The sequence below is a fragment of the Aotus nancymaae genome, unplaced genomic scaffold (assembly GCF_030222135.1).
Source record: "Aotus nancymaae isolate 86718 unplaced genomic scaffold, 86718_ANA_hifiasm-v0.15.2.pri h1tg000009l, whole genome shotgun sequence".
Lineage (NCBI taxonomy): Eukaryota > Metazoa > Chordata > Mammalia > Primates > Aotidae > Aotus > Aotus nancymaae.
The window spans coordinates 7,177,931-7,202,733 of NW_026988420.1; the positions used below are offsets into that span (position 1 = coordinate 7,177,931).

At 47.2% G+C, this 24,803-nt stretch overlaps 1 protein-coding gene across 1 annotated transcript; it reads right to left on the bottom strand.

The window, feature by feature from the left end:
- Positions 1 to 5,111: 5,111 nt before the first annotated feature.
- Positions 5,112 to 22,964, bottom strand: GJA3 (gap junction protein alpha 3). The gene is made up of 2 exons (XM_064373468.1): positions 22,878 to 22,964; positions 5,112 to 6,430 (listed from the first exon to the last, which is right to left on the bottom strand). The coding sequence occupies exon 2, from the start codon at positions 6,411 to 6,413 to the stop codon at positions 5,112 to 5,114; it is 1,302 nt and encodes a 433-aa protein (XP_064229538.1). The 5' UTR covers positions 6,414 to 6,430; positions 22,878 to 22,964.
- Between the last annotated feature and the right edge of the window lie 1,839 nt (positions 22,965 to 24,803).

Genomic DNA, 24,803 nt, shown 5'->3' on the forward strand with positions numbered 1-24,803 from the left:
TTTATTATTATTATTATTATTATTAATTTAAAGACAGGGTCTCACTCTGTCGCCCAGGCTGGCGTGCAGTGGCGCCATCACGGCTCACTGCAGTCTGGAACTCCAGGCTCAAGTGATCCTCCCACTCACTCAGCCTTCCAAGTAGCTGTGATTACCGGCCTAAGCCGCTGCTCCCGGCAGACGGGGGTCTCCCTATGCTGCCCAGGCTGCACTCGTGCCTTCTTACCGCGTGCGGCCCCTTTCATCGACGTGTACGACACTCGCGCCCGCTTTCCCAAGGGTCCAGGCCACCCTAGGCCGCCGTGAGCAAGGGACCCACAGGCTGTGGCTTGGGGCTGTTTAACATTTCCACAGACCGCGACTGTCTTCCCCAAACTGTCCATCACGACAGGTGTTTGCACTTGTCTGCAATACGGGAACTCTCATCAATTTGTGTTTGGAGGAGCTGAGTTTTGGATGCGGAGTTTTGACAGCCTTCGGAGCCCCCACGCTGGCTGCTTTGTGTTATACTCTGTCCCTGGAAATCATCTCACACCGGGGTTCATAAAGCAGGAACGCTGCAGGTGGGAAACGCATTCCTCATCAAGCACTGAAAATCAGACACATTCCAGATGCATTCCGGTGTTGCCAACAGTGTCACAGAGGCAGAAATAGCGGGCCATCATGTAGAATTCCATGCGGGAGAGCTTCCCAAGAACCAACTCCAGCCTCCTAAAGGAAAGCTCTCTCTCCTGAATCCCCATGGAGTTTAGAGAATCCTGCTCAAGGGGGGACTTACTGAGACAGGAAGAAAGTGAACTTTTACATTATTTTTTCGGAAGAACACACTGCAGGCATCAGCCACGCTTGAATCCTCGGAGGACGTGTGTTTTTCCTCCGGGGAAAGCCTGTGAGAGATGGAACAGCCCCTGCAGTGACTTCTCAAGCTGCTTCTGCTAGGAAAACGCTCCTGCCTCCTTATTGTACCTAAGATAACAAACACGGTGATTTTGAAAACCTGCTTCCGGAGTCTATCAGTGAAAACAATTAATCAACTGCAGAACTAGTGGTTTAAATTTAAGGCCACTTTTATTATTTTAGAAAATGCTTATTTCCAGTTACAATGTAATCCAGGGAAGACACTGTTATGGCACAAAAATTAAGTTTTAGTAAGAGTTTTGTAAATATATGAGCTAAATGAACATTTACACACCAAACAGCTTTAAATATAGCACTTTCTGGAAACAGTTCGCTGCTTTGAGTGTCATTCAAATTCCTCACTTGTTCGCCTTGTTATGATGTTCTGTCATGTACAGGGGAAAAAATCTTTTGGGTAGTCAGAAACCTTAGAGTGAGTCAACCCAAGATTTGCACCGTAATATAAAATTAGGAAGAAAAGTGCCTTCCCTGACCTTAAACGTACCATGTCCACATGTTATATTAAAGGTTATTTAGGATAGCCTCAACTTGTGGGGGCGGTAGGTGGTGAAGGTGGCAGGACTCTATTCATCTTTAGAAAATACAGTTACTCTCTTAAATCATGCAATACTCTAAGTATTTATTTTGGTGGCAATTCATGAACTGGTGTTACAAATATCAGAAGTTCAAAAAATTCAGAAAAAAGGACTTTATTCATTAATACAAAATAAATAAAGTGTTAATACTTTTTAGAAAGCCTAAAGTGAAAGGAGACCTAAACTCTATTGGGTTAATTTTTTATAAAGTGAATGTTTAAATTATATTCATAGTTATTATTCTAGGTATTCTTGTGTAGGAATTCTATGATATATCAACTTACTTGTCCAGATCAAAGAAATCCAGGATAAATGAGAGATATGCTGGCCTGCTATTTTTCTTTTGTAAATTTAAAGATTTCTTGGAGCAAATTTTATTAAAAAATACAAGAATAACTCAGTAAAACAAAGTTTAAAAAGGAGAAATGAGTGATAAGAAATGGTTTTAGAATTTTAAAAAATGAATTTTGGTATTGTATAGTGGTGTTTAATATTTTATAAAAACAAGGATATAAGAGTCATTGCATACAGCGCCTTAAAAACCATGTATGTAAATGTAATAGGTATAGCATTTGAGTTTTAAAATAGGCTTAGAGTTTTTTAAATTTTTCTATTAAATCAAGAGTAAAATAGTTTCAGTGAAATTTCCAGGCTAGGAAAAAAAAAGGTCTGGAATCTTGCTCACGGAGAGAGGCAATTTCTATTTTTATTGCATGTTTCAATGTCTTAAAGGACTAGTTAAGTAGAGAACAATCCACACGGCCTGAGAGAGAAGGACCCAGCCTTTAGAATCATGGATACCTCAAAGAGCAACAGGATACAGGACATGCTTTTATTACTTACGTGAGCTGAAATCAGTATGCTAACCTGAAAAAACAGCACAGGCACTGTTCTATTGCAAAACCTCACTTCTTCATAGATGAGTGATTTTCAAGTAGATGAATCGAATTCTACACTCTTATCCACTCTAAATAGACCCACTAGACTATGTCAATTGTACGATACTGGCATTTCTATAAACATGTTGTGACTAAATTCAATTTTAAAATGTAAAAACACAATTTGAGTTCTCATGCTCATCTCCAACCCCACTTAAAATCAAACTGTGGGTAAACAAGAAGCTTGTTACTGTTATGAACATTTATTATGGCAGAACTTAAAGAATCAAGTAATCAGCTGGGCGTGGTGGCTCATGCTTGTGATCCCAGCACTTTGGGAGGCTGAGGCGGGCGGATCACCTGAGGTCAGAATTTTGGGACCAGACTGAGCAATATGGAGAAACCCCATCTCTACTAAAAATACAAAATTAGCCCGGCATGGTGGAGCATTCCTGTAGTCCCAACTACTCGGGGGGCTGAGGCAGGAGAATCGCTTGAACCGGGAGGCGGACGTTGCAGTGAGCTGAGATCGCACCATTGCACTCCAGCCTGGACAAGAGTGAAACTCCATCTCAAAAGAAAAAAAAAAGAACTAAGTATTCACATCCACTCCGTGAGCTGTACTTATGCTCTTAGATGATCACTATTCCATTTTCTAAAATGGCCAAAGCTTTTTATCAGAATGCTTCTCACACTAGGATCTTCTAGCAGCCTTTCTTACTCACAAGAACTAAGTCCTGCTGCCCTAAGCCTATGGCATACACTGCATGTAATGAGTTAACTTCGGAGAGAAATTATGCATCTAGAATGGCTCTAGTTAGGCACCAGCCTGGAGAGAAGTGAGCGTCATTCACAGTTTTACAAAAGGCTTCTTTCTTTCTCTTTCTTTCTTTCCTTCTTTCTTTTCTTTCTTTCTATTTCTCTTTCTTTCCTTCCTCTTCCCTTCCTTCTTTCTCTCTCTTTCTTTCTTTCTCAATCTCGTTGATAAAGGCTTCAAGGATATGTATGGAAAAGTTAGCATTTTTCAAGCCTGGGGGCCTGTCCAGTGTGTCCTACAGCAAGCAGAATGCGCTAATGAACTATTTGTGTTTCACTGACATGAAAAACTAGCTGCAGGCAGCAATCTGAGACTTGGAAATCACATTCCTTTCATCAGATTGTTAGCAGAGCACCCTTTATATATAAAACAGAAAGTATGCTTGGAGTGCAGTCCCAAATGCACCATCAAGAAGTTAATTTATAAAAAATGTATTAAATCGGAAAGCACAGGGTCTTGCTGAATAAGGGTTAATGATACTCAGAAGTTGAAGGTGAAAAGTTTGAGTAGAAACAGGCTCAACATGACCGTCGTTCATTTTATAAACAAATGATGACCAAGATACTGCAGCCGTGTTTGCAGGACAGAAAATTCTGCCATCTTTCAGCCATGCCCACACACATAAATAGCTTTCCCTGTCAGGACAGCTCTGCCGTGGAGGGAGAATGGGGCACATGCCCTGCATGAGCACACGCCCTCCCCCCAGGCAGGGATCCTCAGACACTCATATTATTTACATCATAGAAAGCAAACAGGCTGCCCACAAAGAATGATTAGGAAACTTGAAGTGTTTTATTCCATACTTTTTTTTTTTAAAGCGTAGACTGTCATAGATTCATCTGTATAAATAATTTTCCTGCCAACATTAGTTCACTTTTCACTTCCCATTCAAAATCTTCAGAACTTCAAGTATTTGAATGCACTTAAAAATTTCCCCTGCTTTTGTTTTATATAGTACATTCTCATTATAATTAGGCGACTCATGAAACTGAAGAATTTCTTTTAAAAGAAAGTTCAAAATCTTTACTAGTATGCATTAGGACAAATTAGCACTGTCTTGGTCAGTAATCATTTTAACAGTATGTAAAGAAAGAAAAACACTATTTTTCTTTCATTTTTCCTGAAAGAAAAGTGGGAGAAAATAGGCATATCTGTACCATTCAGATCAAAGCACAAAATATCATTTAAAAAATAAATACCTAAGGCATACCTGACACACTTTTATGTCAATTTCCTCAACTGTTTAAAAATGGCCTCAGGTGTGGCTGTCTCCACCTGCCTTCTGCCAGCAACCTCTGCAGCCCTTGCCCACCGAGCCTGCCTCTGGAGGTAACTGCTCTTTGTCACTTGTCATGAAGCCTGCAGTTTGATATCCTGGGCTTCACATGCAATTTCGGAAACTCAAATGACACTACAAAGACTTGCTCTAAATCTTTTTTTAGTGCAGTTTGGCAAATATCCCAAATGAAATTCAACTCTAAGTTAAAAGTATCAAACAGAGATAGAGCTAAGTGCCTCCATGACTCTCTGGGCTGCCCAGAGGCTCTGGAGAGCATAGGAATAGAAAACCCAAGTGCCCTGGAGCTGAAGGGACTGCAGGATACCTGTTGCTTTACCACAACAGAACAGTTACCCCAGAGACAGTCCTCACGACTGGGCTTCTGCGCTGCTGTGAAGATCTTAAAGGCCCACAACCCTTGTCCTCCCAAACCCCCAAACTCAGAAAGTGGGCGTCATCCCCACTATAACTCACAGTGCTAAGAACAGCAAGCATTGAACACGGAAACCTGACCTCTCCTCCATCGTCCACCTCCCGGGACTCTGGCTGCTCACTTTCAGGCTCTAACTGCTGGTGGGAACTGCACTTTGGTTTTGGTTTCTAGGAAAAAGATCACTACACAGCTGTCTGGAGACACCCGGGCACTAGATGGCCAAGTCCTCTGGCCTGGCCCGCCCACTGCTGGCCTTGCTGGCCCTACCCGGGTCTCCGAGGAGCAAGGGCGGCTGGTGCATCTGGGCCGCGGTGGTCACAGCCTGCTCCTCCTCCTCGGGGGTCCCTGCCAGGGCGCTCCCCTCTAGACTGCTGCCGCTTCCGTCCAGCAGCAGGGGCGCGGCGCCCGCCTCAGCCTCTTGCGCAAGCTGCTGGGAGCTGCTGGTGGGGCTGGACGCGGCGGGCGCGGACGCCGCCACCGCCGGGGAGGCCTTGAGCGCCGGGGGCTGCTGCTCGGCCGCCTGGTTGGCCCAGTTCTGCTCAGTCATCAGCAGGTGGTGGTGGCCGTTGTAGAGCTTGGCGGACTGGCCCTTCCCGCGCGCCTCGGTCAAGGCTAGCATTTTGAAGTCCACGGCCGGTGGCGGGGCCCCGGGGTAGCCCACGGCGCGGGCCTGTCCCAGGGGCGCAGAGGTGTGCGCGTAGTAGGGCGGGAACCCGATGGCGACGGCGGACGGCCGGGAGCTGGGGGGCAGGGGCGGGGGATCGGCCGTCCCCAGCTGGGTCTCGGAGGCGTCCGGGCCCAGGCGGCTGGTCACGCCCTGCTTGAGCTTCTTCCAGCCCAGGTGGTAGATCTCCAGCATGTTGAGCAGCAGGGACGCGCAGGCCACCGCCAGCATGAAGATGATGAAGATGGTCTTCTCCGTGGGCCTGGAGATGAAGCAATCCACCGTGTTGGGGCAGGGCCAGCGGTCGCAGCGGTAGAGCGGCTTCAGCTCGAAGCCATACAGAAAGTACTGGCCGGCGATGAAGCCCACCTCGAACAGCGTCTTGAAGATGATGTTGAAGACGTAGGTCCGCAGCAGCGCCCCCGACATGCGCACCCTGCCGCGGTCATCCCGCGACTGGGGCTTGTCCTGCGCCGGCTCCTTGGGGCTGGGGCTGTCCTTCTTCAGCTGCTCCTCCTCCTCCCTCTCTTTCTTCTTCTCTTCCATGCGCACGATGTGCAGCACGTGGCCCAGGTAGATGAGGGTGGGCGTGGACACGAAGATGATCTGCAGCGCCCAGAAGCGGATGTGTGAGATGGGGAAGGCCCTGTCGTAGCAGACGTTCTCGCAGCCTGGCTGCTGGGTGTTGCAGGTGAAGTCTGCCTGCTCATCGCCCCACACGTCCTCCGCCGCGGCCCCCAGCACCAGGATGCGGAAGATGAACAGCACCGTCAGCCAGACCTTGCCAATGACCGTGGAGTGCTCCTGTGCATTTTCCAAGAGTTTTCCCAGAAAGCTCCAGTCACCCATTGCTTCAGATTCCTAACCTGTAAGGAGAAAATGCTCATTAACACCGGGGCTGCGATGGCTGAGCGCCAGGGTCTGCACCTGAGGGCTGCAGCCACTGCCCGATGGTCTGGGATGGGGCTGATGGGCAGTTTCTCCACAGGGCAGGCATCGCAGCTCCCTGGGACCTGGCCGAACAGCCACTATGCAAGTGCAAACGTCCATGAGGAACCACAGGTTAAACTCTTCATTTCAGAGACAAGGAAGCCAGAGCCAGGAGAGAAATGTCCCCGCTGGTCTCCAGACTGCCCGCGTCCTCTCCCTGAGGCTGACCCCACAGGAGCTCTGGGGCTCTGCCACCACTGGGGCAATTCTGAATCATGACCTTTCTGTTCAGGTGGGATTACAGCAACCTCTTCCCAAATTGCTGCCATCCCTATACCCATGCCAACTTCAGAACTTCTGCCATGCTAATCTAATACCTCTTCTGCTTTCTCTGTCTTCACATCAACTCTTTATGCTTAAATTTATCTAAACTAGGAAAGTTTACTACTGTCAATGGAAAACTGGCACTAATACCTTCAGTGGATGGTAGCTTTAAGAGTAAATACATTCCAACTTAGCCAGTTTTATTTTGGAAATAAGAAAATAAAGGCTTACTCCCCTTTCTTTTAAAAAAGAATAAATTCCTTGATGACAATGAAGTTCATACATTCTATGGGATACTGCCTGGCAAAAGCTCTGGGTGTAAGCTCTCTCTTTGTTGCAAAGAGGAAGATGAGTACTGGAGAGGTGTTGAACAGACTAGTACCAAACCCAGCCCTTCTCCAAGGCCACTATTTGGGTGGAAACAGAATTGATAAGGGAATGATCTTCTCACACGATTCAGCATCAACTCACGACCACCTGAAATCACCTCACCTGATTGAGTGCCCACACTGGATTCTGGGCAGAGCTGGAGGGGTGGTGGATGGGGGCAGCGGAAGCACCTGGGGTGAACTGAGCTTGAGGATCCTACCAGGAGCAGAGACTGGCTCAGCAGAGCCAGACCCCCAGCGGCTGTCATCCAACAGCACATGAGGGTACCCAGCACATCCAGGGGTGGACATAGCATGCCCAGACTCGGTCAGGGTGCAAGTGAGTGGAGCCCAACCAGCATGGGAGATGGCATGGGTCCTCCTTCTTCTGGGCCAGAGTGCCTACGGGTGCTGGGCAGGGCTCACCAGCCCCACCTGCCCCCGAGGTGTGACTCCAAAGAAGGCAGCCCATGGGGGGTGGGTGGTCCCAGCTGCAGGCCCACCCCTAAGCCCAACTCAGCAAGTGTTGAGCAAATACTCCCAGGCAGGCAGCTTCCTCTCTCTGAGTGTGTATACAACAGGGACCACGGTCATTCACAGGGATGGAGGGAGGTGGGACCGCAGGCCTGCTGAGAAGGTGGCGGTGTCCACAGACACAGGGGATGAAGATGAGATGGCGTCCCGCGTCGCTGCTGCCCCAACAGGCTGGATGCTGGGAACGTGAACGGAAAGACAGCTCCATGCTATGCAGTGAGGAAAGTGGTCTGAGCTGTGAGGACACAGTCTCCAGTGGAACCAAAGAAAACACTTGTCATTTTCAATTTAAATATTTTAAGTTGGGCACAGTGGCTCGTGCCTGTAATCCCAGCACTTTGGGAGGCTGAGGCAGGCGGATCACTTGAGGTCGGGAGTTCGAGAACAGGCTGGCCCACATGGTGAAACCCCATCTCTGTTAACAATACCTAAATTAGCCAGGCGTGGTAGAGCGCACCTGTAGTCCCAGCTACTTGGGAGGCTGAGGCAGGAGAATCGCTTGAACCCGAAAGGCGGAGGCTGGAATGAGCCAAGATCACACCACTATACTCCAGCCTGGGTGACAGAGCAAGATTCCGTCTCAAAAAAATTATTTTTTAAATATTAATTTTTATGAACTTGTTCAAAGGCAAATTAACAAAAAATTCTACTCACTAGCAATCTAAAGAAACAGACAAATATCAACCCTCCCTTACAATAAACTCCCAACGTTTTGCTTGGGCCCCGGAGCTCTGCGAGAAAGCTGGCTGTTCTTGTGTCCTCCCAGGCTCTCACCTCCTGTTCTGGCTGTGTCTTTTCCTGTGTTCTAAGGAAGTGGGATGATTTACTTTAGAAACTTAATTACTGCACTTGAAACCATCCCGTCTGCCCCGTGAAGGATGTCTGGGAACCATTCTGGGTCACTTCCTGCTTCTCCTCCAAGTGCCCCTCTGGGCTGGTACCAGGTCCCCTAATGGCATCTCTGCCCCTACCCGCCCAGGCGTCTGGGCAGACACTGCACAGAACAGAACCACGATAGCAGGCAAGACCCACCAGGACCTGGGCCCAGACACGCTGCAGCCCGAAACTCTAACTTTAGGCCTCTGCACATGCTGCTTCTCCAACCTAAAGCCCTGCCCCATCTGGCCACTGCCTGCTGACCTGCCCCTTGCCTCCACTGTCCCCTCAGGGGTGGCCACCACAGGCCTACACCAATGCCCTGGGTTCTCTCTCCCCCTTGCCATGCCCTAGTTTAATGGCTGTCACCTCCTCCCTCCTCCCCCTACCCCGCCTCTGCTCCAGCAGGTTCCCTCCATTCCCTCCATCCTTTCACAGACCCACCTGCCAAGCTTCCCTGGGCAAGGGCAGCCTCTGGGTTCTAGAGAACACCTGCCCCCTGTGCCCCACCCCTAGGCCTGGCTCTGAGGGCGGGGCTGGCACAGGTATCCTCTCCATTCCCGGTCTACAGGCAGAACAGCCAGGTAATATGCTTTCTGGAGGCTTCTGAGGAGAGGCCACTGTGGGTAACTCATGCCCCTTCCAGACGCCTTGCACGTGCTCCAGCAGGTCTGGCTAAAAAGCAGTCTACACGAGGTGCTGGGACAGGGGCCTGGCTGGCCCCCAACACAGGGCGGATGGCACGGAGCACCGTGAGGGAGGGGTCTGCTGCCCGCCACAGACTGGACAGTGCTGCTAGCATTTCCCTGTGGGGCCAGTGGAGGCAAAACGTTCTGCCATGTTTGGGGTGACCCCACAGGAAAGAACTGTCTTACCCCAAATGCCCATCATGCACCTGTTAAGAAACACGAGGTTGAATAACTACTTATTCCATTGGTAAACCAGACGATAGGATGGGGAAGCTGATGACAGCGGCTCAGCCTGCTCCAGATCCTGTAGGCCCAGGGGCTGCAAAACACTTGAATATATGCCCTCGGAAGAGTCTCACGACCTCTGAGTGCAACCCACAAGAATGATGACCAGCCACCAGCCCGACCCTTGCTGTTGCCCCATCAGGGGCCAAGGCTGTGTCCCAGAGGCAGGACGACAGAGTGGGTCCCAGACGGGAGCATCCAGCTCTCGGGCACTGCGTGTGGTAGCACAAGGGGGATCTGTGTGGGTCTTTCTGGAAAAGAATGAGACACATGAACATAACAATACCTTTGACCTCTAATTCAACTCCAGGACATCGTACTAAGGAAATAATCAGAGACTTGGATAAATGTGTGCACAAGGCGTATTGTGATGTACCTGTAAGGAATGACTGGAAACAAACATCCAGTAGAGGATGAATGGTTACCCGAGGAGTGCTGGCTGGCCGTGGCTAACACCGTGCTCTGGCTAACCCAGCTCCTACTCCCATCCTTCCCTCCCTGGCCTGCCTCTATTGTGACTGGGAAGGGAAATATTTGCTTCTTTGTCCTCCCTTGTGGCTGGAGGTGAATAGAAAAGGCAGTTCTGTCCAGTGAGATGTAAGATGCCTGCTGGGGAATGTCTGGGAAAGCTTTGGTTTTCTAAGAAAAGGGCAAGCGGTTCTTGTGCTGTCCTTTCCCTTTCTTTTCCACGTAGAGTATAGATGTGATGCTGGAGCTGGGCAGCCACTTTGCAAGCATGAGTCAAGAAGCATGGCAGGGCACCTGCTGTGAACTGTGGAATTGCCGAATCAGCCCCATCAGCCACCTCCAGATTTCTTATGTGAGGGGAAGATCTTATTTGTTCAAATTAGGTTTCCTGTTGCTTGCAAGTGAAAAAGAATCCCTAACTGATACACTATCTTAAATGCTTTATGAAATAAAGCCTCGGAAAATGAAAAGCTATGGTTCATTTATAACTACTAAAATATAAAGTAGCCATTAGATGTAATTTTTCAGAACATTAATGACCTGAAAATTGACTGATGCTATAATGTTAAGTGACAAGAGCTTAGGACAACACTATAGTCTGAAACCAGCTCTTTTCTACACGCTCTTACATGGACACAGAAGAAGGAAGAATGATACTGAAATGTTAACAGTGGTGCTTCTGAGAACGGGTGATTTTCCTTTTCACAGTTCTCTGCATTTTCTCTGACAACATATCACATTGCTCATCATAAAAGATCAATGGCCATGGCTTTCATTTTTCGAAGTTGTAGCTTTCGAAAAAACCAGCTGACTCCTTTTTTGTTGTTCTTTCATTGTGGTTTCTACTCCTTTCATTGCTTTAATCGTGTCTGTAGTAAGCACACAGACAAACACAATACACTTTGCACGCTTAGCCCCATGTCAGAGGATAACGACTGTGGGATCACCGAGAGTTTAGAGTAGATTCCATCCTCCTGCCTGGCAATCTCCCATGTCAGGCACAGTGTTTGGAGAAAGCAGTTTCCTCAACAGACTCTAAGCGAGCCAGGGCCAGGGTGCCTGTGTCCCCATCACTCACTCTGAGCTTCACGACTACACTTCACAGTTTGGGTTTTGTTTTGTAAAACACATGTGTGAATAAACGAAAATTTAACCAGAGGGCGGACAATCTGTCTGGGAGACTGACAATTGGATCCTGTTCAGACCTGCGTGGAAGCCTCCCCAGCAGATGTGGGTCCACCTCCCCTCACTCACTGTCAGATTTGGTTGGCTCTGGACGATATGCAGAGGCTCTGGAGGCATTTTACCAATTACACACACCCCCAACCTTTTTTTTTTTTAGAGACAGAGTCTCACTCTGTAGCCCAGGCTGAGGTGCGGTGGAATGATCATAGCTCATTGCAGCCTTGCATTCCCTGAGCTCAGGTGATTCTCCCACCTCAGCCTACAAGTAGCTGGGATTACAGGCGTGCACCACCATGCCTGACTATTTTAATTTTTGTTGTAGAGACGAGGTCTTGTGACTCTCGTCTGGAACTCCTGGCCTCAAGTGATCCACCAACCTTAGCCTCCCAAAGTGCTGGGATTACAGGCGTGAACCACCGCGCCCAGCCTGATGTCACTTTGTAATCATATTCCTAATACCATTAAATAGTGAAATCAGCAGAGATGTGAAGCACATGTAAGACTCTCCTGCGCTAAGTACAGACAGAGGATGAGAGAGGGTGTGCCAGGATGTACGGAGGCTAAGGTCAGGCAAGGCAATGCTGAACCACGCGTCCTGAGTGCCACTGGGCAGAGGAAAACACGGGCTTTGGCTCAGCACCTGAGGGAGGCCCCCAGTGTGATCACTTAACCTTGCAAGGCGCATGCGACCTAATGACAATACCGCAGCCCACGTTATTGAGCGCTTTTTAGATAACGGACCTAGAAACTGTGGGGGTGAGGTTATATAGTACTTGGTTCCAGGATGTTTATGATCTCCCATGAGATGGCACTTGATCTTTTTGGTTCTGTCTCAGTGAAAACTTTGATTCTTAACCATCTGAATAACAAGAGTGTGGTAATCTTGGAGCGTGTGTCCAAGGCCCGGGCTGGGTGACAGGCAGGCGAATGGAAGAAAGGAAGGACAGCAAGGAGACATATCCTGAAGACAAAAATAAAGCGAAACATGGCGTCTGACTCGAGTCAGGGTGAAAGGAGCTATGAACCAGAGGCTGAGCCTGGTGACCGGGAATACGATGGCGCTATTTAAAGAGGAAGAAGTTGCGGCAAGTGCTGACCTGAGTCTGGAAGAAAGGCGAGGGGGTGGCTGTGAAAGCAGTGTGGGGGGACAGGAGTGAGGACGATCAGGAGGCAGCCGGGGGCACGGGGCTGGGGGGTCAGGAAGAGGGTCTGCACTGCAGCTTCCCCTCTTAGGCAGGACCACCGAGCAAAGAACAGAGATGGAGAGGGAGATGGGAGACCACGGATCCTGGTGTGGGGGGTGTGTGTGTGCGCGCACGCACATGTGCGTGTGTGTGTGCGCGCGTGGAGGATCCTATGGTCTGGCAGTGTGGGGACTAAGATTGGGCAGGGAGGACCGCGTCCTGGACAGGGTGGGGCAGGGGACCCTTGGTCTGTGCCTGACCAGCATCCCCACAGAAGGCCACAGACTCGGATTGTGTTAGGTTTCTGGAATGGGTGCTTTTAACTCTGTTCTGTTTCTCCCTTAGTCTTCTGGGAAAGTTCATTTAGAAAATTCTGACCTCGGGAATGCAGGCAGTGACCTCCCACCTCTCAAGCAGTGTGGGACCCTCCATGCAACACCGGGCGGGGCCGGAGGGTGAAGGCCACCTGAGGTCCCTCAGAGCCTGGCACAGCTGTGACAGCCAGTCACCTCTGACAGGTGAGGCTGGAGAGCCAGGGCCCGTGGTGCTGAGCTGGGGCCTCTGAGACAGGGGTGACTCTGCATCAGTGCCCTTCAGAGGGCCCAAAGGACCGAGTAGAAGAAAGGCCCATCTACCTCACAGGAAGGCAGGAGGCCATTGTGGTCAAGTGTCTTGTCCTGGGGAGGGGTCAGTGTGGCGTGGATGGAAGCAGATAGGGGGTGCCATCCGCTTCCATCTGTTCTCAGTATATTGAGAACATCAGGGAAGGAGAGAGCATGGGCAAAACTGGGGCCTGGGGCCAGCAGAGGTACCCCAGATGGGGCGCTGTGGGTGCTGGACATCAGAGGAGGAGGAGGGTGGCTAGAGGGAGGTGGGGCAGGAGCAGGGCGGCTCATTCAGTCAGGAGGCAGCCAGCGAGGGCAAGCTGGGCAGAAGGTCGCCAGAGTGCTGACAGGGTCAAGGAGGAGGTCACCTCCTCAGGCAAGGGCAGGACTCACCCTGAGGAGATAAGGAAGCTTGACAGCAAGGCAGGGAGAGGATGTGGAAGAGATCAGGTCCCAACCCCCCCAACCCACTCCTCTGCAGGCACAGGAGATGCAGGCCGTCAGCAAGGGCTGCTGAGGCCGGCTCCATGAAGGGACACCTCCAGCCTGGGGGCTGCATGGAACAGAACATAGGGCCCCTGTCCTGGTACAGCCCCCATGCTGGTGGGAAGTCAGGCAACATGAGAGAAGTTCCATGTGTGAGATGCCCCAATGCCCTGGAGAAGCAGAATGCCGGGGAGAAGCATCGCTGGGGGTGCACAGGCCAGAGAGGACCAGGGCCCCAGGACATGGGAGCCTCGGGTGTGAGGACAGAGTGATCCAGGCTAGAAAGGGCTCTCAGGTAGGGGCATCCCTGGTGGGTTCAAGGGACAGCGAGGACAGGGTGACTAGGGCTCAGCAAGCCGGGGGCTGGGGAGGCAGACAGGCCACCGCGGACGGGGAGAGAACCTGGACTCTCACTTCAGTGCGATGGAAAAGTACTGGAGTGACGGAACGGAAGAGTGGCTGTGCTCACAGGGATGCCCAGGGGCAGTCTGCGGGGGCAGGGGCAGATACACAGCACCCAGCAAGGAGGCTGGGCTACGATCCAGAGACACAAGGGTGGGCAGTTGAGGTGTGAGAAATGGCCCCGCCTGCATATGCCTGAAAGTGGGACTCACAGGCATGCCCTTGGGCTGGTGTGGGGAGGGCGCCAGCACTGTGCCCGGAACGGGGGGAATGGAACTGCCTTTTATCAAGATGGGGAGGCCAGAGGAGGCCCAGGTTTGGGGAAGAACCTGGCTATCATGAATTGTTTGAGACATGTTAAGTTTTAAATACGTGACATCTGTGAGTGTGGAGGCTGGAGGTGCACGCCTGGGAACTGTCACCAAGTGGACCCTGAGGCTGGGTTCAGATTATCGAAGGGCAGGGGAGGAGGAAACGGGGCTCACAACGGAGCCCAGGGGTCGAACAGCATCCAGAGGGTGTGCACAGATGGGCGGGGCATCTGCAGAGGAACTGATCACCACCAAATGCAAGTTTTAGTTAAGACTCTGGAATGGTCCACCACCCTGAATGGCTATACCACCATGAACATGCCCGATCTCGTCTGATCTTGGAAGCTTAAGCAGGGTCGGGCCCTGCTAGTACTTGGATGGGAGACTGCCTGGGAATAGTGGGTGCTGTAGGCTTTTTATCTGAAAGAAAGAAAGAAAAAGACTCTGGAATGCAGTCACAGACTAAAGGTGAATTTGTACCATACTTAATTCCCTCTCATAACACCATATTGACAATTTAAAAAAAATTTTTTTTTTTTTGGAGACAGGGTCTTGCTCTGTTGCCTAGGCTGAAGTGAAGTGGTGAGATCTTGGTTCACTGCAATCTCTGTCTCATGGGTTCAGGCTATTCTTGTGCCTCAGCCTCACGAGTAGCTGGAACTAAAGGCCCCCGCCACCATACCCAGCTAATTTTTGTATTTTTAGTAGAGACAGGATTTTGTCATGTTGACCAGGCTGGTCTGGAACTCCTGATCTCAGGCGATCTGCCTGCCTTGGCCTACCAAAGGGCTGGTACAGGCCAGAGTCACCACGCCTGGCCCATACTGACAATTTAAAATACTGTCACTTGGTTTACAAATTAGAGGTAATACAATATGGAGTAAAGCTAGGTAAATTAATTTTGTATTGTTTGTGATTGCCTGGAACGCTGATGCGTAGGATTTTGAGGGTCACGTGTAGGCTTACCTAGAAAGAGTTCTATGTTTAAGTAGCAACGTCTGTGAGGTTTGGTGTGGGGCACTGGTGCTTCAGATGCTCATTTCTGCATCCTTGGTTTGGCACATATCTAAAGGGCATGCTGGGCTGAACTAGTCATAAATATTATACAATGAAAATGGGCTTATCCAGTTAGTTGTTTTTTCAGCCACTGGAAAGACTGTCTTTCATTAGCCTCTTTCATTCCTTGTCTATTTCAAGCTTTCGCACTTACAGACTGTAATTTCCAGATGGCACAAGAACTAGCCTGTGGTGTTAGGTACATAAACCCACCCTTTTCATAGTTCTGATCTGACTTTTTAAAAAAGAAATAGAATTCAAAACAAACCTGTCAAAATAACAAAAGGAACAAAAGACCTTTTCTTGTACTCTATACAGCTGACCTCAACATTTAGCATTGTCTGAGCAAGATGAAAAGCAGGCCTTTAAAAGCTGGTTTAGTGTCACTTATAATTTAGTTCAATCACACAGAGCGGCATGAAAGAGGAAAATCCTGAATCTCTGAAGTTTCACACTGAGAGCACATGATATTAGTTTTCCATCTCCGGAAGAAAATGACAGAAGGCTACCCCTGTTAACCACACCAGCAGGATATCCAATGGCAACAGTTCTAGATATACAGCACTTGATATCTGGTAGGACAAGTCCCCCAACCTTGTTCTCCAAACGTGTCTTTTGACAATTTTTGGCCTTTTATTTCTAACATAGGAAACTTAGGTATAGCTTTCCAAGACCCACAAAAATCCAAGAAAGGGTGTGGATTGGAGCTGCATTAAACTTAGAGATGAATCAGATTGACTTCCGTACACTCGCTTTCTCATTAGCAACTGCAACCGCTCTACTGGGGCGACACTTCTTTAATGCTCTGAGCCTTAGGATGCTGTCCCTGAAGGTCTTATACATCTTCTGTTAGATTTCTCCCTAGATACCTCTTTACAGTTGTAAAATTTTCTGATTGTTATTAGTATTTAAGAACATTCTTTTTGTATACTGATATTGTATCCAGCAACCTGTTACAAAGGCTTTTCTAGTTCTAATAGGAGATTCTTTTGGATTTTCTATATAGACATAAAACTAATCTGCTATTAAGGATAAATTTGTTTCTTCTTTTCCTAATTCTAATTCCTGTTATTTCTTTTTCTTGTCTTCCCTTTACTGGCCAGGACTTCTAGCATAATATGGTGTGGTAACATCTTTTCTTGTTTCTGAATTTAATATGAATGTTTCCAAAGTTTTATCATTGAGCACGATGTTTTAATTTTTATCAGATTAAAGACATTTCCTTCCAGTCTTTCTTTGCTAAAAACTTGCTTCTGTTTTTGCTTCTATGAATGAGTACTAGATTTAACACAACACTTTTTTCCTCCATCTATTGTGATTTTCAAATGTAGATCACCAAAGAGGGTAAGTCCTCTTTGTTATGATTTAATTACTTTATTTATTTATTTATTTTTGAGACAAGGCCTTGCTCTGTCACTCAGAGGGAATATAGTGGCATAATTACAGCTCACTGTAACTTTGAACTACTGGGCTCAAGCGATCTTTCTGTCTCAGCTTCCCAAGTAGCTGAGACTACAGGCACACACCACCATGCCTGGTTAATTTTTATTTTCATTTTCATTTGTAAAGATGGGGTCTCACTATATTGCCAGGGCTGGTCTCAAACTCCTGGCCTCAAGCCATCCTTCTGTCTCAGACTCCCAAAGTGCTGGGATTACATGTGTTAGTCACCATGCCTATCAATGATTTTATGTTTAATATACTATCACATTCAATTTGCTACTACTTGATTTTGGATTTTTATTTGTTCGTATTTAAGATTGGTCTGAACTCTTCTGTCCTATCATCAGACTTTGGTATGAAAGTTATTTTAACCCGAAAATTTTTAAATTATCTGAATAAGCTCATATAAGAATCTCCTATAGGCCAGGCGCGGTAGCTCATGCCTATAATCTCAGCACTTTGGGAGGCTGAGGCGGGTGAATCACAAGGTCAAGAGATCGAGACCATCTTGGTCAACATGGTGAAACCCTGTCTCTATTAAAAAATACAAAAATTAGCTGGGCATGGTGGCACGCACCTGTAGTCCCAGCTACTTGGGAGGCTGAGGCAGGAGAATTGCTTGAACCTAGGAGGTGGAGGTTGCGGTGAGCCAAGATCTCACCATTGCACTCCAGCCTGGGTAACAAGAGCGAAACTCCGTCTCAAAAAAAAAAAAAAAAAAAAAGAATCTATAAAAGAGGAGAGTTTGGGACTACTCTTTTTTTTAGGGGGTAGGAGGGAAGACTTAATTACAAATTATAATTTAATTAATTGTTACTAACATACGAAGGTTTACTATTTACTAAGCCAATATTGATCATTTATATTTTTAAGAAAAATTTCCACTTTAAGTTTCAAATTTTGTTGGCATAAAATTATGCATTCATGGCATTTTCTTATGATTTTGAAACTCTACGGAGTTTGTAGTCAAATTCCTTTGTTTGGTTCCAAATATTGTTTATTTGGGGATTTAAAAATATTAGTCTTGCTAGTTTTTCTTTCCTTAAAGAACCAACTTTGATATGCTTTTTAAAATGACAGCTTATTCTATTTTTCCATTGTCCTATTATGTATGCTATAGTCATAATATTTAAAATAAATCTATAGAGTCCTAAACATCTTTTCAATAGATAATATAGGTTTTAGTAAGTGCTAGCATTACTATAAAATACACATATACAATTTAAGAGCACCCTTTATCTGAAAGTTATGTGTTAGTGTATAGTTGCAGGGGTTTCCATCTCAATTTACATGGAGAGATACATGGGTTCTATTCATAACGTTTCAATAATCTAACGCCATGGCAGGAAGCATAACTGTCATCCACAGCCAACTGATTTAGGAATATTATACATTTAATTTTTCAACTTCTTTATTTAATAGTGCTAAAGCATTGCTAGGGTTATATATATATATATATATATATACTTTTTTTTTTTTTTTTTTTTTTTTTTTTTAATGAGACAGAGTCTCATTCTGTTGCCCAGGCTGGAGTGCAGTGGTACAATCTTGGCTCACTGCAACCTCAGCTTCCTGAGTTCAAGCCATTCTCTTGCCTCAGCTTCCCGAGTAACTGGGATTACAGGCACGTGTCACCATGCCTGGCTAATTTTTGCATTTTTAGTAGAGACAGGGTTTCACCATGTTGGTCAGGTTGGTCTCAAACTCCTGACCTCATGATCCACCCTCCTCGGCCTCTCAAAGTGCTGGGATTACAGGTATGAGCCACCATGCCCGGCCAGATTATATATTTTTATCGTCAGAGAATAAATCTCCAGAAACAAAAATTGTTTTAACATTATATTTTAAATGTGCTTATATTTATGAAATAAGAATATATGGAAAGCATGTACAACAGTGCCTGCCATCTACGTATTATTATTATTTCTCTTATTTTCTTTTTCATGTGGGGATTTCAGTCTTTTATGTATACCCGAAAGTCTCATGCTCTTAAATCTTTATTTGGCTAAAGTAAACATGGTGAACATTTTTCATCTCTAGTCAAAGGAACCAATCAGTTTTTCTTTTTTGACCTTTTATAACTTAAAAGCTTAGTGAAAGCTTTTATTTTGTTTTATTTTATTTATGACAGAGTCTCACCGCACTCCCAGGCTGGAGTGCAGTGGCATGATCTTGGCTCACTGCAACCTCTGTCTGTCTCCTGGGTTCAAGCGATTCTCTTGCCTCATCATCCCAAATAGCTGGGATTAAAGGCGTGTGCCACCACACCTACCCAATTTTTGTATTTTTAGTAAAAAATACAAAAATATTTCTGGTTTTACCATGTTGACCAGGCTGGTCTTGAACTCCTGACCTCAGGTCATCTGCACACCTTGGCCTCCCAAAGCGTTGGGATCACAGGTGTAAGCCACAGCGCCTGGCCATATGTGAGCTAATTTTAAACTGGAAGTAATTAAAACAACTATGTTAATTTAAAAACAATTGTCTTCAATATTTTATACTTGAGAATGACAAAATTAAAAATATATGATTTATCCACAGTCTTTCTTCTCAAAATACGTGAATAAAATAAATATTCCCTCAAGAAATCAGCACTAAAACACCATTTCCACAAGGAGTTCTAACATTAAGCTAGAAAATTAACAGCTGATTTAGTTTCAATTCAATTGACAGGAAAATGTAGAGAGTCGGAGTGTAATCAGAAACACTACCTGCCAAGACTATTCAGGTCCCACTGGGGTCCCTTTCAACCCTCCAGAGATGGCCCAGCTCCATCTCCCAGTGGAGCCATCTGGTTTCTTCTGCCAATTATTAAAGGGCATTGTAAGTTTGTTTTTTTTTTTCATTTTTAAAAAATTAAAAAAATTTTTTTAGAGACAGGGTTTTCTCTATGTTAGTCAGGCTGGTCTTGAACTCCCGACCTCAGGTGACCTGCCCGCCTTGGCCTCCCAAAGTGCTGGGATTACAGGTGTGAGCCACCGCGCCTGGCCTGTAAGTTTTAATGACTTCTGTGAACTACTTAAGAATTCCACTGAAATTATTTACTTATCCAAACATTTTATTTAGACATTTTAGTGCTATGTTAACGTATTTCCTTCAATGTTTTAGTCCTCAAAGTTTTAAAAGTTGAATAATGAGAAAAAGTGACTTCCTTAAAGTAAAATTGAATTTACCAGTACACTTTCTGAGGGGTGGCTTGGGGCAAGGCTAAGTAATAGAGAAAATTACACAGTAGCCTCAGCATAGCAGCAATCAGAACAGGTTTTCGTCATGTCTAAAACACAAGTCAGGACGTCTCAATAGGAGATCAAGCACTGACCTCATAAACACGGTGCGGTCAGTTAAAAGGCAATTTCCTCATATAAATCCAAATGACACCCTTCAGGAACCTTACTCATTTTCTACAGAAGAAATATGGAATCTTAGCATTTTAGCATGGGATGAACCTTAGACATGGTCTAGTTTATGTTTCTTTTTTTTTTTTTTTTCCTTTCAGTATACATCACAGTTGCTGTTTATGCTTCTTATTTTACAAACTGGGAAATGATGGCTCAGAGAGGGTCCTGAGAGCTGGCTACGGTTGCACAGCCAACAGTGCTGACGCCAGCACAGAAGCGCTCAACCTCCAGCTCCTGGTCCAGCTTCCCTTCCCCTTCCACACCACTTCATGGGTGATGCAGCACACAGACCGTTCAGTTTATGGCACTATGTATTATATGCCTTTTGCATTACATTTTATTCTCCAACATACTGGAACGCATATGTTCAGAAACGTGGGCTTGAAGTACATTTTAAACTTTCACTCTTTTCTTCCAATCCAGAGCATCTAGAGGGGGCATTTTTACCCATAAAAATTGTTAACTATTACTGATATGCTAAAGATAGCCCAATTATTTCATGACAAATTTGAATTATCTTTTTTTTCCTGTCATACTTACGGCTCACTGTAGCCTCAATCTCTTGGGCTCAAATGATCCTCCTGCCTCAGCCTCCCAAAATGTACTGGGATTAGATTACAGGCATGAGTCACCACACCAGGCCAGAATTACCTTTTTAAAGCAAATCCAGACATTTTTACTCTTGCTTAGTGAACAAAATCCCACAACCTGATAATTATGGTACTTTATTATTCCATTGATATTACGGATACAAATTACATCTTCAAAATATTTTCTATTTTTTGCAGAAATAATTTCTATAGTATTAATATGATTTCACTTTTCTTACTCAAATCTACTTTTATTTATAACCAGAAATTGCTTCTATGTTCTAGAATAAAAGATTCATCTTAAAGTCAACAGAAAATGATCAGGTGGTCTAAATGTAAAAAGTTAAATGATTTTTATATCTAGTATCATTAGTTTGTTAAGAGTAAACTTAAAGCAAACTAATTCTTCAAATTAAAGAAAACACATAAGACTGTGGAAACTATTCACATCAACCATTACTTTTAGAGATGCAGAGGAGTTTTTAAAAAGCAAGCAATAGGCTGGGTGCAGTGGTTCATGCCTGTAATCCCAGCACTTTGGGAGGCCTGAGGTCAAGAGTCTGAGACCAGCCTGACCAACATGGTGAAACCTTGTCTCTACTATAAACACAAAAATTAGTGGGGTGTGGTGGTGGGTGCCTGTAGTCGCTGCTACTTGGGAGGCTGAGGCAGGAGAATCCCTTTAACCCGGGAGGAGGAGGCTGCAGTGAGCCGAGATGGCACCACTGCACTCCAGACTGGGTGACAGAGCGAGACTCCATCTCAAGAAAAAAAATAAATGGCTGTGATAAATGTATATAATTTTTCATTTCAAATGTATAGTGTATACACATTATTTTAGTTAAGATAAATGAATATAGTAAGTTAAAATGTAAGTAACATTCAAAAAACTGGGTCAAAAATATATTTTTTATTGTCAAAGATTTTTGTTACCCGCCATTCTTTTAAGACAGCTTTCAGCCAGTTAACAGCTCCTGGTTAAGAAACAGTATTGTCTTATTTGTTAGAGTAGTACAGTTTTGTGAATTACTTTTCACTATACCAACACATGCACTGCCCTTATGAGATGCTTCCTTCAACATGAACCAAACTGCTGAGCAGGTGGAATCTGTGCCAAATTAGCTGATGTTTACTTTGAACACACTGATATTTGGAAAATAAATCTGTCTTTTTTCCTCTTTAATCTTCTAATGTTTGCCTTGCAATACATTTCACAGCACATGGATGGACCGCCAGTAAAGTGATGCACAGAACATAAATCACCATGGTTTTGAATTCCTGGGTGATGAGAGCCATAATTCACTTGTCAGCTATTTGTATAGAACCATTTTTAAATGGCATGTTTTGGAGACACCTTGATAAAATAAAAACTGGACTTCTAAAGTTGCAGTCACAAAATCACGAACTGAGAACTCTACGTGGTAGGATGAATTGTGCTCACTAGTGCGGAGCTGGCAACAAAGCAAAGCGGCCGCATCACTGCAGTTTACTTTCTCAAGTCTCACGAGAAGGGGCTCAGACGGTGCTTTTCCACTCCTCTGCAAATTCTTTATACTTGAACATATCACAACAAACATGCAGGTCAAGAAATTTGGTCATGGCATTATTAGCTATTAAAAGTTTTAAAGTTTTAAAAGTTTTTAAAAAGTTTCTGAAAAGAATAGGCGAGCGAGCCAACTTTCTAAACAATCCCAACAGGACTTTTGGGAGCACGGCGATGCTGAATGCCCGCGGACGGCTGGGTGCGCGGTGACATCTGCTGAGAATTTTCAAGCATTTCAGTATCGCTAGGAGCCCTACAGCCTGATCGGCTTCCTCCACCCGAAAAAGAAAACAACCTCACGAAAACAACTTAAAGTCGGCTTTGGACTGTCCATCTAGGGAGGCCAAACCAGTCGCTCGCTGCTCGCTCTCCAGACTTCCAGGAGCAAAGGAGGAGGAGGATCAATTATTCCAAAAGTTTCTCACAGTTTGCCGAGCTCCCCACAACTTTCCAAAGAATCCTGAAAGAATCCTAGGGGACTGGGAGCCGCACAGGTGCCAGGGCTGGCTTCCCGGCTCCGCAGTCCCAGCCCGCGGGTCCAGCGCGGGAGCTCCGCGTCCCCGCCGCCCCGCGCGTCCCCGCCCCGCGCTGCCCTCGGCCCCTGCGCCGGCCTCCCGGCTGCCCGGCCCGCCTTACCCCGCTCTGCCGCGGCGGCGACCCGGGCGCGTTCCTCCCGAGCAGGGCTCCGGGCCGCTCTGAAAAGAATTCCTTTCACACGTGCGGTGCCACTTCACGCGTGCGCCCCGCGCCACCGCCCGACCTCCCCGCCCCGGCCGCCATCCCCGCCGGCCCAGTGTGCGCAGCGCCCGGCGCCCCCACGCCGCAGCCCCGGCCGCCCTGCCACGCCCCCGCCGCCTCGGACCGGCCCCGCCCCGCGCGCTTCCCCGGCTGCACACTCGCCGCCGCCGCATCCCCACCCTGCACGCGCAGCCACAGCACGCCCCCACGTCCCCATTTTACACCCCAGCCCGAGCGTACGCCCATGCCACGCGCGTGCATCCCCATCCCGCACCTGCGCGGGCGCTCCGGACGTGGAGACGGGGGTCTTCCCTGCCTCCCACACACGCCCGAGCACGCCCGCGCGGGACCGGAGAGTAGAACGGAGAGCTCGCGGGCCCGATCCAACCCGCCCGGGGGGCGCCCACCGCGCTCACGTGCGCCCGCCCGTGCCCCGCCCGCGCCTGCCCTGGACTCTGCAGGCCCCGGGCGGCAGCTGCTCTCGGGGCGCTCTCAGGGCCGGGGGCGTGTAGGCGTCGGGCACCTCGGCCTTGCCTGCCTGCAGCCGCCTGGGGACGCGGGTCCTGGACGGCTGACGCGGGGCGGGGGGTGGGGGTGGGGGTGCACCGAGCAGGGAGGCCCCGCGGAAGCGCCGCCGGGCACAGCGTGGGTGCTGTCGAGGAGCGGCGCCCGGGCGGGGCGGGAGGCTATAAATAGCGGCCGCGATCCTGCTTCCCGTCAGACACACTTAATGTAGCCGGCAGGCACACGGATGCTTATTTTCTAAAAAGAACTTGTTCCAATGCGCTCGAGACTTGGCCTGGCCTGAGGTGACGGGGAAGGTGTCCCCTTGGGTCACTCGCTCCATCTAGTCCTGGCGAAGAGATGCCAGGGCGAGGCCTAATCTGCTTGCCGGCGCCCAGCGAAGGTTTTAACCTTTTCTGTTCCCTTCGGGGTGGTTTTACCCACGCTTGAGAGGGTCGCCGACCGCGGAAGGCCGCGGAGCGAGGGCGTTATCACGTCCTTGTCTGTCGTCTGGGCACAGTCTAGAGAGGCCGCGGGTCCCCTTCCTGCTCCCCAAGGTCTGGAACGAAGCTTGGCCAGCTGGGGATATATCGGTGGACTGCATTTCGGTGATCATTCTACAAGCTGGAATGGTTCCAAAATCACCTTGATGGGTAATAAGTTTATTCCAAGAATGTGGCAAAATGCAAGTCTGATAGTTTTCAAGTCTCCGTGGAGCGGCTTCCCTCAGTTGCCTTCATGAGCGTTTAGATCTGCTCGGACTGGCAGTCGGCTTGCCCCGGAGAATGTACTTGTTCTGCTGGGATCTGAATTTCAAGTTATCCCAAGGAGGAAAAACTAAGCGCCTAAAGGCGCATCTAAAATATCGTCTCCCTTTGGGATCTTTGCGGTGTATGTATGGAGTAGGTAGTAGTTACGGAGACTCAGCTTTTTTAATTGAAAAATACTACCTTTGAAAGCCTTAAAATACTTAAATATTTTTCTGATTTAAAATATTTTCTCTGAGCAGCACAGGAATAGTTTATTTTTTTGTTGATCACAAAAGCACTAGAAATTGTTAATATTTGTAGTCTATTTGCCAAATGCTATTATTGGTATTCTGAGGATAAAAATGGAAATATAACATGGTAATAATTTAACATTTTTCATTAAAATATAGATTTTAAATTATATTATGTGATTCAAACAAATATTTTACACCTATGTTCATACAAGCATTATTTACTATAGCCAAAAGGTGTCCATTGGATGAATGGAGAGACAAAATGTATTGCATACCTACGGTAAGAATATTATTCAGCCTTGAAAAGGAAGAAGAGC

What these genes read in the sequence shown, in the direction of transcription:
- GJA3 (XM_064373468.1), bottom strand. Translation starts at nt 6,413, where the DNA reads ATGGGTGACTGGAGCTTTCTGGGAAAACTCTTGGAAAATGCACAGGAG.